General features: G+C 32.7%; 1 protein-coding gene across 2 annotated transcripts; it reads left to right on the plus strand.

The window, feature by feature from the left end:
* Positions 1-3,232: 3,232 nt before the first annotated feature.
* On the plus strand, positions 3,233-9,086 carry LOC108207908 (nuclear transport factor 2). Of its 2 annotated transcripts, XM_017378338.2 has the most exons (10): positions 3,233-3,372; positions 3,616-3,665; positions 5,885-6,126; positions 6,567-6,870; positions 6,965-7,146; positions 7,237-7,387; positions 7,482-7,603; positions 7,723-7,785; positions 8,141-8,204; positions 8,592-9,086. In XM_017378338.2, exons 2-10 carry the CDS (start codon positions 3,659-3,661, stop codon positions 8,783-8,785), a joined length of 1,329 nt encoding a protein of 442 aa, XP_017233827.1. In that variant the 5' UTR covers positions 3,233-3,372; positions 3,616-3,658; the 3' UTR covers positions 8,786-9,086. The 2 variants fall into 2 exon arrangements, with proteins under 2 accessions (XP_017233827.1, XP_017233828.1); XM_017378339.2 differs by lacking the exon at positions 3,233-3,372 and having other exon boundaries at positions 3,524-3,665.
* The last annotated feature ends 5,837 nt before the right edge of the window (positions 9,087-14,923 follow it).

Here is a 14,923-nt window from a genome sequence, read left to right on the forward strand (position 1 = left end):
TGGTTGGAGATGCTCTTAGGACGCTCGGTGCCCCGCGCACAAAAGATTTGGAATTTAAAGACATAACGTTCTTGATTTTACATACTTTGATCTATCATTAACAAGCAAAAAAAATCCCAAATTTTTATACTAATGATGTGGCAAAAAAAATAAAAAATTGTGATTAGGTGATTGATATATATAAGGGACAATGCAACCAATCAAACGACACATCAACTGAAAAAAAAACTTAAAATAATATTTTGAGTACCTAACATTCTCCTACCAATAATCATTTCTTGATACATTTCTTTTGCCATATAATAACAATGATACGTTCTGACGCATGCATCAGGCCATCAGTGATATACTTGGATTTTTTTTTTTGAAAAGCAAGTCATATATATATTGAATCTCGGTAATCTTACAATTGAGGCATGTAACCATACAAAGCTCAAATAAGGCCTCACAAAAGAGCAATACAGAAACTTAATTTAGATAGCAAGAAGTTCCGAGATCTAAACTGCTAAAACAATCTAACCACACTAGGGGAATAGAGGGACGGAAGAGGAAGTAGCAGGGATAGTGAGGTTCAAAGCTTTCTTCCTGCTGAGACCCAGGGCATGCAGCACTTCATCGACGCTGACAAACTCACGACCACCAAATAGTAGTTCATCCAGTAGTTCCATACGAGTAGGCTTCACTTCATTGAGAGTTCCAGCTGCTGCATGATGGAGAAGATCACATGCACGCAGTCCTTTCTTCACAGGACCATTAAAGTCCACCACCTTCTGCTGAAAGATTCCAGAAAATTCCCCAAGTTCACCCTCTTCCATGATCCTGATGGCAGAAGGAGAGAAAATCCCTCCATTGTTGAAAGCCATGCCCTCATAAAACTTTCGTTTCCCTTTGTTCACCATCGCAGAAACACAACCAGCATTGAGAGAATGATGCACAGCAGATGAGGAGTTACCAGCGCCATATTCCACATTGACTCTCCTCTTTTTTGCCGGATTCGGAGGGGGGCCATCAATCACCTCCCCCTCTCCCATATTCAAAGCCAGTTCATTTATGGGAGCAGGCAACACTCGCCCCATATCCCGTTCCAGGAAGAAGTCTAAATCACCCACCCTTGATTTAGCCTCAGCAAAGCAAGTCAAGTTCCGCATGCCATAAGAAGCAAGGTACTCTGCAGTACTGTTCATGTGAGCAGGAGCCCAGGAAACACAAACAACTGTGGAACCTTCCTTGAAATGGTTAGTGTACAGCGTGTTGAAAAGCCTGTACACTTCCAGTTGATCTTCCTGAATGCCAAAATGATTCTGTACACGGATTGCATCGTATACATCTCGGTTGGTTGTCTCGATATGGATCTTCTCCCAATCTTTCTTAACTGCCTGAACACAAGCAGCTTGCAGGCCAGCCATGATGGCTTGCTCCTCATTCAACCCATTCATAGGCCCTAACGCCTTCCATAGTTCAGCACCTCCATCGTTTCGAACAATCACGCCCACTGCGACGGAGTTCCCATTAGGTAGTGGCTCCGGAGCTATGATGCAGTGCACGTTGATCTTAGCAAACTTCTTTTCAGGCACCTCCCAAATGTTATCCATGACAAGGAGAAAAGGAGAAAACTAGGAGAAAGAAGATAATAGAGAGGCAAAGAGAAGAAAGGAACTGTGGAGTATAAAGGAAGAGGGAACAGCCCTTGAAAGAAAAATGGAGGCGCCTCATAACACAACAGATAGACAGCTGTAGTCTAGAAAAACCTGAAAGGAACTAGCTGCAGCATGAAGAACTGGGAGATAAAACTAAGGAACAGAGGTCAGAAGTGGACTATCTGCAGCAAATCTCTCAGAGCTATGATCTCCCCTAAGAGCTAGCCGTCACAAATTTTCGGACGCTCAAACTTCATCAGTGTGACATTGTCGGCTAATACAATCACAAATACTAATCCATCTATTGGATTGTATACCATTTTCTTTTCAGAGACATCGTATCAATTATATACATATCAAAAACAATAAATTTTTATAATATAAAAATTTAACTACACTCACTAACTTCTTCCATTACATCCACTTTATACCTTAAATATTAGTAGGTCCCATCATTTTATTTACACTGCACTCATTTTACGGTCACACCACTTCACACACTTTTCTTACTTTTCTTACTAAATTACATTTTTTCTTAACTTCGACGCCCCTTTTCACATGTATACTCCTCAATAGGACGGAGGGAGTAGTAATTTAAAGATTATGCTCAACATGGTAGTAATTGTTTAAATGTGTAATTAGAAAGATAGTATTAATGCTAGTAGTAATTTTTAATGTAACCTACTTAACTGTTTTGTGTTTGGATAATTAAGTTTTAAGTTTAACATTTAATGTCTTTTTAAATTTTTAACTAGATTTGTTAATAAATTTGTCCCCTCTCATATATCTATTCGAAGACAGTATTTTCTGCATGACTGCATCCGAGTTCCCGTAAGTTATCCTAGGTCATAAATTAACTATAAATCACTTTTGTTATTATATTTTTTAATGATTCATAAATTATTAATAAGTCAAAATTACCAAACAGGCATTTTAAGTTCCCAACTTATCATATATGTTACGACGCTAAATCATGAGTTACGTTTCATAAGTAATAAACAGCTAAATCGGCTCCTAGACTTTAAAGAAAAAGATAGCTTAGTTACATTATTTATATAATAAATTTATAAGTTAATTTCTGACTTGTCATAAATAACGTTAGAAGTTAAATATTTTTTAATAATTTAATTTTTTGAAATTTGTTTTTATAAAAATATAAAATTTTATTTTAAAATACAATTTATAATATTTTATTATATATTAATAATTTTATATTTTAAAAACATAAACACCAAAAAAATATCAAAATATATAAACCAACTAATTTTCACTTATAATTAATTTTTAAATGTAAATAATATTTATCCGTCAAAAAAAAATGTAAATAATATTCTAAACATTTTATTTAAATTAGGCCAACTACCTCGTTATCTCCGGCTATCCTCGAGATTTTCATAGAATCCACAGTATCATACCACTATCTACATCAACTACTAAATTAATAACTACCCAAAGTCGACCACTAGTTATTATAGTTTCTTACGTGGCACTACCCTGGCTAGATTGCACGCTATTGGTCCATCATACCCCTCAACACATACCATAATGCAAACATTAATTTACCTTATTTTTTTACCGTCGTTAAAGTAAAAATTACAAGTGCCCCTTTTTTTTGACAGCGACCAGCGTCCCTTGAACACCATATAATCGAGCAATAGACTAAAGCCTATTTTTTCTCGTACCCTTGTAATCGGCAATCTCGTCTCAATTGAGGTTTATTTGCCTGTCAACTTCGGTACACTCTAGTCACCCTTTTCGGTCTGTTTATTTATTTTTGCATATCAACCTACTTCGTATCACTTTTTTTTTGTTAATCTTGTGTTAAAATTGGGGTTTTTTGTCTAGCGATTTTTTTTAAAGAGGGGTTCTTGATTATCTAACGAGCGAACTATTGGTTAATGGGGCATGGATTCTTGACATGTATTTTTTACTGTTTTACTGTTCTGATCGTATTTTTTGTCCTGATTTTTGATTGCAGGGGTTTTGATATCGGACTATCTCAAGAAGTCGCTAGATAATTCATGGAAGGTATAAGTTCTAATATTTCATTAAAGAATTCTGTGATTTGATTTTTGATCTGTTATTGATTTGATTTTTGATCTGTTATTGATTTGATTATTTCAAGGGTTTTAGATAAAGATCGCCTGTTTAGCTCGAGATTTTGTGTGCGTACTTGTTTTAGTCATGTATAGTACTTGAGATATGCAAATTCAGTTCACAGAGAGTTCATATTTCTATAGATTCTGATTATCTTCTTTTTTTGGTATATAATTGATGTGAAGAATTTGTTTCTGTGCTGATGAATTTGCTATGCCAGATTCGTATTTTTGTCCTTTGTACAATATTTGGCTGAGAAATTGCGTTTTTATTGTTTAAATCTTCTTGTCACTCAGATTTTGGTCTCAATTTTTTTGTTTCATGACTAACTCATCAAACTGATTGGTTACATAAAAATTACTGAGAGTGCAAGTTTACAAGTGTGCATGTGTGTGTTAATGCTCATGTAATTAAGGTTTTATGAACCACTATAATATCTATTATGCGTGATGTTTGATATGAAATCTTGGTTCGAGGAAAAATTATTGTGTCTGTTGATTTTGATTATCCCCTTTCTTGTTTTTTGAGTGGCACGATTGTTGTAGATGATTCATTTTGCTGCTGATGAATTCTATTGTTATCTGTTCTTAGTCGGCTGATTTATTGTGATTTTATTCTTTGATCTTCTTTCCATTGAAATATTAGTATATATGATTGATCGAACCGACGAGTTATATTCAATTGTTGGACAATATGAGTGTGCATGTTTGTGTTTATGTTGCCGCAATTTCAGAAGTAATATGTTATTTTTTTTTGTAATTAAAATGATATTATGATAGAAAATTAGCTAGGTAGACTGTGTTGCAGAAATTTATTTTATGAAGAATGTTGTGGTCTGTGAGTATGTTTACATATAGAATTAGTTATATACTATGTTACCCGGACTCGGCTAAAAGTGTCCAAACTGGATACGTGATTGAGTGTCGGACTTATGTTTTTTGCTTAAAGTAAGTTTCGGAGTGTCCATACCCATGTCGGAGTGTCTAGTATCCGACACGGGTACTCGAGGCAAAATGAAGAGTCTGGGTAACATAGGTTATATATGGTATTTTCAGTAATTTAACATGTTGTCACATAGGTCATCATTTAAACTCTTTTGCAGAAAAAATATTCAAAAATTTCTATTTTATAAATTTGTGACAACAGATGGATAAATTTGGGAGGTTGAAATATAGAGGAACCTCTTACAAGCAAAGAAAAAAACGTTATTAAACACACAAATGAACCTTTTACATATCTTACTTAACTATTTACAAATGTGTTAATGAATAAATAAATGAGGCAACTTTTTCCTGTGCCCTAGTGTTGTTTATTGCCTGTATGAAGTGAAGTGCCTCTAAGTTGTAGCAGATCTCTACATACGGAGGATTCGGCAACAAAAAGATTCATCTCCTAAAAAAGGAATGAATTCAGTTTTTTGTTAGTTTCCTGTCAATATTCCATTCATACACATAAATCTGCTTAATTTTTCATTTATATTATTTGCAGGGTTGGTTTATTCCCTTATAGTTGACACTATTAAAACTACTCTCTGGATTTGCATTTTGCACCAGATATGGCTTGCCTAGTTATATTCATCTCCTGTTCTTTTTCTTAAGACGTACGTGTGGTTTGGACACCTACTGATGTAGTGACATAATTGCAACAATCATATCTTCTTACGAAAACACATAGTAAGCAATAATATGATGCAAATAGCATGAAAAAGCTCTCATTTTCGTCACATGGTTTTCTTTTTGTGTGTACAAATTCATTACTACATTTCTATTGGACTAGTTCTTGATGCTTGTCTGTGTGTTTTAGTTTTATGCTTGTTTCTAAACCTTACTCTTTTAATTTTCTGTGTGCATATTTTTGGCAATATTTTAGTGTTCATGTTAGTTTAGGCTTAAATGCTAAATCAAATGCAATATTCAGGATTATGCAATTGCGGTGTTTTACTGCCCTTTCTGGCATACAATATTTTGCCAGTTAGTTTCCATGATTGATGAAGTGAACGTCGATGATGATAATGTTCCATTTCCCTTTTCTGTCTCTGTCCCTTTTAATATATTAATATATTGTTATGATGTTATCTGTTCATGAATCTTATGACAAATGGGGCATATATAAACCCATTTTCTTACAAGAACCTGTTATGAAATTCGTAGAGATGAAACTAGAAGCAGCTCTAGAATCGCCAGCATTGTCCGTTAACGAAGAAGTGGTTGCAGAAGTTGCTCAACAATTGCCTGATGAATTGTCCCCTAAACAAGTAGCAGATGCTTTTGTGCTCCAGTACTACCATATTCTTCGTGAATATCCTGACCATGTTCATAAGTTTTACAAGGATGCTAGCATCATGTCACGTCTAGGATCTGAGGGTATGATGCTGTCAGCAAATACAGTGCAAGTAAGTTCAGGATGCTACTTTTAAGATAATGATTTTTTATTTTATTTTTTACTTTTTGTATTGAATACACCAGCTATAATTTAAGTCCAAATTCTCTATTAGTTCTAATTTTCACTAATTGGCAGAATTGTAATTTGTGAACACATAACTGCATTTTTTTTTTTTGCACTCACAATGCTCTCACATATTAATGTATAAAGTTTGCCTTCTTTTTCTAATGCAAACAGTTATGTATATATAACTGACTAAGAACCTTATAAGCCTAATGTAACGATTATAACATAAAAGAATAAAAAACACAATACCAGGGTGCACCATTATTGCACCTTTAATGTGGACACGTGCCTTTTCATTTATGTAAATTTATTTTAGCATAGAGTCCTACATTTTTTATCTTTCAATTTAAGTCGTAGAGTTACAAATATATTATCTTGTTTCAGGAAATAGATGATTCAATATTGTCCTCCACATATAAGGAGTGGGAACCTGATATGAAATCTGTGCATGCCCAAGAGTCCATATTGGGCTCGGTGATTGTTGGAGTTACAGGAAGTTTGTCTGATAAGTATAATACCAAGAGAACCTTTGCACAGACGTTCTTATTGGTTCCTCAAGAAACTGGCGGATTTTATGTCCGCAATGATTTTATGATGTTTTTGGACATGAATGATGAACCCACAGAAACAGTGTCAGTTTCCGAGGCAGTCCCAGCTTCTTTAACATCTTTATCACTCAAAGAGTCTGGTCTGTTTATGACTTTAAAGTTATTTCGTTCAAGTGATTCATGTTAATGTTTATTAAATATTCTGTAAAGCTCAATTGATACATTTCTTTTCAGATGTTCCTAGCAACGAGGAAAAGAGAAGCTCTGTGTTTGACCCAACCCCAAAGGAGGCTCTTGAAATTCTGAAGAAAGATGGCGCTCCTGGTAGTTTAAAGACGAAAAGTGAAATCTTAGTCACTAAACCTGTTGAAAATGCTCAAGAAGATGACCCTAAGAAGATATCATATGCCTCAATTGTGAGCTTATTCTTTCGATGTTCCAACTAATGCACAAAACATTTTTTAGTTCAATTTTTTTCTATTATCAATCTTCTACTAAATCTGTAGCTGGCTAAAGAAGTTTCCTTATCAACATCTGCCGATGTATCTTCACCTCCTGTCACTGTCTTGCCAAAAGCTGCACGCATGGCCCCTTCTAAAGCATCAGCGCCTCCCACCAACGGTACTTCAAGCGTAAATGGCAGCTTAAGTGCAGAAGGTAGTTTTAGTTGTTAAGTTTTCAGTGAAATTATACCTGAGTAATTATTTGACATATTGTTAGCTCCTCCTTATTCAAATGTTTGTGTCTGAAGCACCGACGGGGATTCATATCAAGAATTTAGTTCCTGACGTCACCCAGGAAGACCTTCTGAAAGCGGTCCGGAAATATGGCATTGTGAAACCACGAAGTATCCGGATCAGAGAGTATTCAGAGGTACAATGGGTTCACATACATGGCGCTTCACTGTCACAGTCACTGTGTTCAAGTTTCTAATCAGAGTATAATGTCTCTGTAATTTTATTTACAAGCTTAATATTGAATATTATATGCAGGATGGATATAGGTATGCTTTTGTGGAGTTCGAGTCTCCTATATCTGCCAGCAGGGCAGTAAAGGTATGAACTTTAACCATTTAATTCTCCTTTCTGATCTTGTTGTTTCTAGTTTAATAGCTGATTACTTGAGGATTTATTATGGACTTTATAGTGATTTTACTTTTAAATATTTTCCGAGTTTGTGATCTTCATATTGATCAAGTCTAGTGTCTAGTTAAGTAAGATATAATATATTAACTGCGACGACTATTATTTTTTTTGATCATATGTGTATTTATATCTTCTAATGTATCATTTATTAGTAATAAATGTATGAGCTCTGTCACATTCTAAAACTAATATCTCATATGTTGCATTTTTGTTTCACACCCTGCCCTTTGCTCAAACATTTCAATTCCCACATGTAAAACTGCAGGATGGTGAAATATCGATTGGGGGAAGAAAATTTGAAGTCCAATACAAACGGTTGCCTAATCAAGGTAATAAATATAAGAGGTGCTATAGTATTTCTCTGCTTTCGAACTTTCATTTGCAGATTATACTGGGAATTCACTTTTCACGCGACCTTTGGCTTATTATTTGGACATTAATACAATCAACATATTTTTGATAAAAATCCCAGACTGTTTATCAACAAGGTTGTAGGTTGCTTGTTGGCAAAAAATTTACTGTAGCATTATGCGTTCACTTTAACACATTACAAGAACAAGAGCTGCAAGAGCTGCACACTTACTGCACCCGTCACAGCCCGTCCACAAATTTTTTCCCAAGTTCATATCTATATAAAACAATGAAAAATGTAATTCACAAATTTTTTATTTATATCAACATCATATTAAGAGATGACTGATTATCTTTTAATGCAGGGGTAAACCATGGTAAGTCCGGAACTGGTGGACACAGCAATGACAATTCTTGGGGGCATGCTCTGGAAGGCTGTGGCGGAAGTAATGATGGTGAGTCTGGCAAATCAAACTGGAGGAACTCAAGTCAAAACCAACGTCATGGTGGGTCCTCTGGTGCCGCAAGGCAGAATGGCGGTTCAAGCATCCGTATGTAGCAGAAGCATGTGCTGGCCCTGTAGCTCAAGCATGATGATCTATATTCTTCTGCAAAATTTGTTTTGAGTTTTACATTAGGCATACCATCTTTGGGAAATGACTGATTTGTAGCATTTCTAGCTTAGCACAGACATGGAAAATGAATCCCAAACCCCCGCCCAACAATTGAATTAAACACACAGCAACAGTTGCATGCTTGTGTTGGCATAAGATGTGCAAGGCTTCGGAAAAAGCCTATTTGAACTTTAAAATTGCTAATTGACAGCAGGTTTGTTTAATTGGTATTCTGATTGATCTTTATGTTATTTTTGGTTGGGGTGAATGAATACGGAAGGAATGGAATGAAATTTGCATTACATTATGGACAAATGTTTATAAATTTCATTCCTTCCTCCATTCCCATGCTAAAGATCACATTCATGGCATAAATAACGCAAAATTTTCCGCAGTATACTGGGAGGTAAGATTTCTTCGTTCTGGCTTGGCCTGCAGACTGCAGTGGAAGGAGTGCATAAATATAAGATCCTGGACCTTGAGGTTTTAGAGTAACTGATTCCTTGACATGGTATCAGAGCCAGGTTGGCAGAGGACTCAGGTTCGATCCCTGCCACCCCCAATATTCTCACAACTAATACCTGGAAAGGGACACATATGCCGCATTATCGTGTGCTGTCAGATGTGCTTTGTTCATATCTTGAGTTGCGCATATTTGTTTAGAACTTCTACATATATTAGATCGGAGTGGTGGTCTGATATAAATTTGGCAAAATTCAACATCCATTTTGAAGTCTTGCGACATTTCTTTTTAAGTGTAATACGAATCTAGTGAAATTCAGTGATATATGAAGTTTTGTTTCACATTATTTTTCTGTATTGCACAAGATAATTGGTTAAAATTCAGCAATGCATGAAGTCTTGTTTCATATTATTTTTCAGTAGTGGACAAGATAATGGGTTAACATTTTGGAGGACAGACTTTATTAATTTTTCTATAAAAATATGTTTTGCATTATATTTAAATATATGAACCCTAATTAAAATTTCAAAACGCCTTAACATTCCTGCATGAGTAGAAATTTTGTCTGAATTTCCGTAAACGTTGCAGCAATGTTAATTTGTCTCATCCGAAAGTATTAGAACAGATACTGATAAAGCATATAAATCCGTATTGTCAAAAAAATCATAAATTGCAACAGATAAAATAATTTGCTAACGGTTACTGTTCTCGTACAGCGGATACCAAAAATTGGTGATAAAACAATGAGGGTTCACATTATCGTGTTGACTTGTGTCTTGGGCCTTTGATTGTCAGAATTCTAAAATGAGCGTGCTGTCTTTAATTGCGCGGTATGGTGTTTTTATGGGTTATTATTTAAATTGTTTATTTAAAATATTAATAAGATATATTATTATGATTTATTATATTATTTAATATTCTCTTCTGATAGTTTAAAATGAATATTTTGTTTGTTTAATAAAGTATCTAATAATTAGGTTAAATAGAATTTATTAAGTTTTGGTGGATGCACTCCAGGAAAAGTCAAATTTATTATTTTCGACCGACTTCGGTCGAAATTATAATTTCGCCCAGAAACAGTTGAATTTAAAATTTCGTATGGATGTCATGAATTTTTTTTAAATTCAAAGTGCGGGAAATTTCCCGGCGCATAGATATTTCGACCGGATGTTATTTTCGATCAAGTGCATGGGGGAAAATCTGGAGAGTTGTTTTCGACCGGCACTAAATTCGACTAATTAACCAGTCAAAAATAGCCGTTTTTGTTGTAGTGATGGTTAATCAATCTAATAATATCGCCTAAATGATTTGATTTGGCTTTCAACATTAAATTAAATCTAAAAAATTTAAATAAAGATGAATATCGAGTTAAATCATACCGACTATAATTTTATATAGTATATTTTTTAAAGAAAATTTTATATAGTATATTGTATATATTATATTATATAAGTTTTGATCTAAAATTCCAGAATTTTGAATAATAATGTGTGGTGACTGGTGAGGCATGCAAGGTCAAAAGTATGGTCATGTATCGTTAAATTTTCTCCCAGGTGAGTTATATATAATTATATATACGCATTTCGATTTTCTATAAAATATAATTTTATAATATTTTTCTGAAATTTAATTTTTTAATAAAAATCTAAACATCAAATATTGATGCAGAATGAGTGTTGTAAAAAACGGTAATTATCGGACTTAATCGGTGAATTCACGGAACATGGATTAATCGGTGATATTGAATTGATCGGGGATTAATCGGATTAATCAGTGATTAATCGGAGATTTAATCAGTTCGGCGAGTTATGGAACATGGATTAATCGGTGATTAATCGTGATTAATCACCGACTTTTAAAACAGAGTACAAAATAAATAATTTTAAAATGAATTTTAAAACTATACTTTAGAAACGTCTTAAAAAACATGTCAAAAAATAACATATACAATTGAATAAGACAGAGAGAGTATGGGCTTAAAGTCCAACATCCTTTATAAATATAATAAAAAATAATGTCCTAGTGATTTAGGACATTATCCAATGCATCAACTACAACAACATGTCTTATTATTAAAATAATGATATATTTGAATTATTGTTGGAGGGAAATGTAAAAGAAAATGGAGAGGGATGTGTTGAAATTGAAGAAAACTAAATTTTATTGATAAAAATAGTTTAGAGCATGGATGGTGGTGTCTCGAAAATAAAACATTTGTTGAAATCATAAAATGTCATAGTGTTTTTAGAGAGCATTGAACCATTTATTTGTTTCAAATATCTTAAATTTTAATTTAGAACATCAATTTAGGATACACATGATTTTATATTATATTTACGGAATTCAATCTTGTGTACTCCAATAAGATAAAGAAACGAAAAACATGTGTAAAAGGAGAATCGTGATTCTGGAGTAAAGTAAAATATAAGCCCGTGATTGAGGAAAAGTCATTTAAATTTGTGATAAAATATATAAATTACTAGGAAAATCTCTCTGGTTTAAAGTGATGTCAATAACTTCGGAGAAAAATATGAATCCCTGCTTGAGAAAAGAGCATTTTAAACGTGCAATAAAATATAAAATTTATTTGAGAAATCTCTTGTTTCAAATGATGTCAATAATTTCGAGGAAAAACATTAGCCCGCAAATGAGGAAAGAGTATTTAAATCTGTATCTCTCAAAAAAAAATTATTTAAATCTGCAACACAGTACAAGTTATTGTTCTAGATGATATCAATAATTTCGGAAAAAAATATAAACACGCGCTTAAGGAAAGAGCATTTCGACCTGCAACAAAATTCAAATGTTATTTGAAAAACCTGTTTTGTTTCGAATAATGTTAATAATTCGACTGTGGCCTCATATATAGGATTACAAGTTTTGCTGTGTATAGGCAAAAATTTCATGCATATCTCATAATTTGTCCTCCATTTTCAAATTCCGTATTTAGACGTTAACTAATATTGAATTTATTTAGGATTTGTCTCCTCTCACCATTACTATGGGGCCATTTGATTTAATCTGAAAAGAGTGATTTATTAATTAAAATAAAAAAATGAATTATAAGTGATAAGTGAATTTGATTTATAAGTTATTAAATATGTTTATATAATTTAATTTATAGATTAATTGAGTGTTTGTTAATTTAAACTTATAAAAAAAGATCAAATTATAAAATTCAAGAAACTGTATTAATAAATAAAATTTATTACACATTAAAAATTTAAAAATTTGATAATAAAATGTGAAGCACTAAAAAATCCAAAAAAACTAGAATTTCTGACATCCGGCTTCAATAAACTAAAACAAAACACTTCTGCTTAATTTTCAAAATAGTTTGCAAGAAGAAGAAGCAATTTAAAGTGCTAAAAAAAATTTATTTGATTTGCCAAACGTGTCTTATATATTTGTTTAAAATTGATATTATTTTTGAAACAAAAAACTGATACTTACTATTTAATAATATATATAATAAATTAAAAACCACAAACCAATCCTAGCTATTAATCTAATGGCAATTCACACATGCAATAAATTTGCACCCTACCACACATATTCCACAAAATCCATCCGTTTTTATTTGAATTTTTCTATCAATAAATTAGTTTTTTTTAATCCAAGTTCACTGTAATTTTCTACGCGTACTGTATCTTGATGTGATGTAGAGAAGCCTTAAATTTAATTTAAATTCTTTAATTTAGTAAGATTTGTAGCGGAGTAGAGGCATATTATGATATTCATGTGGGTACGTACGTCACTCAAGTAGAGAATATAATATTATCCACATATTTAGAAGAGGTTTTATATAAGTTATCACTCCCAGCCGCCTCCCTCCTCTCTTCCTCTTCCATTAGGGTTTGTCGAATAAATCGAGGGGCTTGGTGTTTTGCGGTGGAAACCTCCAACCCTTTCATTATTTATCTCTTTTTAGTCGTGATTAGGTTTATTTTGTGTGGATCTGTTGAAAGCGAGTTTGTTGATATTTTTGGTAATCTACAAAAACTGTATCGAATCTGGGACGGTGGTGATTATTGCAAGAGCTCACCTTTCACAATCAAAAATTGTTCATCATTCACGGGTTTACAATTTCGGCATGTCTATAGCTGTTATCCGGCATGTACATAGCTGAAGGCAGGTCTATAGCTGGTGTCCGGCATGTAGAATTGTAGATAGCTGTGCCACTTCTCCAATCTCGATTTATGCGATTGGTGTTTCTGAACATTGGGCTAACAATAGTTTTTATGTGATATGATCAATTGCGATTTTACTGTTTCCAGATATTTTGGTGCAATTTAGATAGCTTGGGACGTCTTTAATTTCATTTTTAGCTTTAAGAATTTTTAAATTCTATGTGTTAAACGATCAGTAAACAAATCATCTAATTGTTTTTAACATATTATTTTTTCACCACCTAGTTGTATCGACAGTTGGGGTTTGTGCCGGCTGTATTACATTCAAGTAAATGAAGTCTTCTTGCATTGTCAAGAAAAAAGTAGAGAATATAATATTACGTAATAATTTGAATAATTTGATAATCATATTTCAGTTGACAAAGATCCGAGGTGCTTAGCACACCAATCTTGAGGACAGCGACCTGATTCGTTCTGCTCCTGTGCCTGGCAGCCTGCTATCCAAGTGTAAGTGTGTAACCTACTTCAGTGTACCCAGCAGTGTATTTATGGGACAAGCCCAACCAAATTTTAGAGATTCTTTTTTATGAAGAAGTAAACAAAAATTGTAAAAATGTATAAACATTACTCCCTCCGTCCCGGTCAATAGTATACAGTGGAGGACGAAGGTGCGGCACGGATTTTAATATTTCAATATAATATAGTTCGTAAATTATTTTTAAAATTTTCTTTTTTTTATAAAAATATAACATTTATATTTTTATACAAAAAAATAAAATTTTAAAAATAAGTTATGGAACTATGTTTACAACTTACAAGAGGCTTAAAAAGCGTGTCAAGTAATGAAAAAAAAAACATATACAATTGACTGAAAAGCGTGTCAAGTAATGAAAAAAAAAACATATACAATTGACCGGGACAGAGGGGTATTGTTTTTAGGAACACATGTTTCTGATTTTTATTTGAAAATTGCACCAATCATGTTGTTAAATATCTTGATAAAATACTAATATGTTTGAATATTGTCTTGGTTGATCTGATAAAAAGATATACCTGGTAAAAAAAATATTAGCAATATGTCATTTTTTTTTAGTTTTGGCCTTTAGGACAATTCCAATCTTGGATCATCAAATTATCCAAATTTGAGATAGGTATCAAATTTTATTCCTGTGATCAAGATATAAATTCAAATACATTTATCATTATTATATTCATATATTTTGATTTTTAAACTAATTTCATTATTAATTATAATGATAACATCATTAACAACTACACAAATATAAAATGTTATAAAATAACTCGGAAAAGTAAAACGGTGCATAACAATAAATTATCGACGACTAAGTTGATAATTCAATTATTATTTAAAGTTGTAATATATTATCGTTGAATTATCTATGTTGTATTATTTTGTTTCATTTTTTTAATTTTCATGTATTCTAAAATTTTATATATTTTTAAATTTTAGTTTAAAATAATCATTATTT

Source organism: Daucus carota, chromosome 2 (genome assembly GCF_001625215.2).
Source record: "Daucus carota subsp. sativus chromosome 2, DH1 v3.0, whole genome shotgun sequence".
Lineage (NCBI taxonomy): Eukaryota > Viridiplantae > Streptophyta > Magnoliopsida > Apiales > Apiaceae > Daucus > Daucus carota.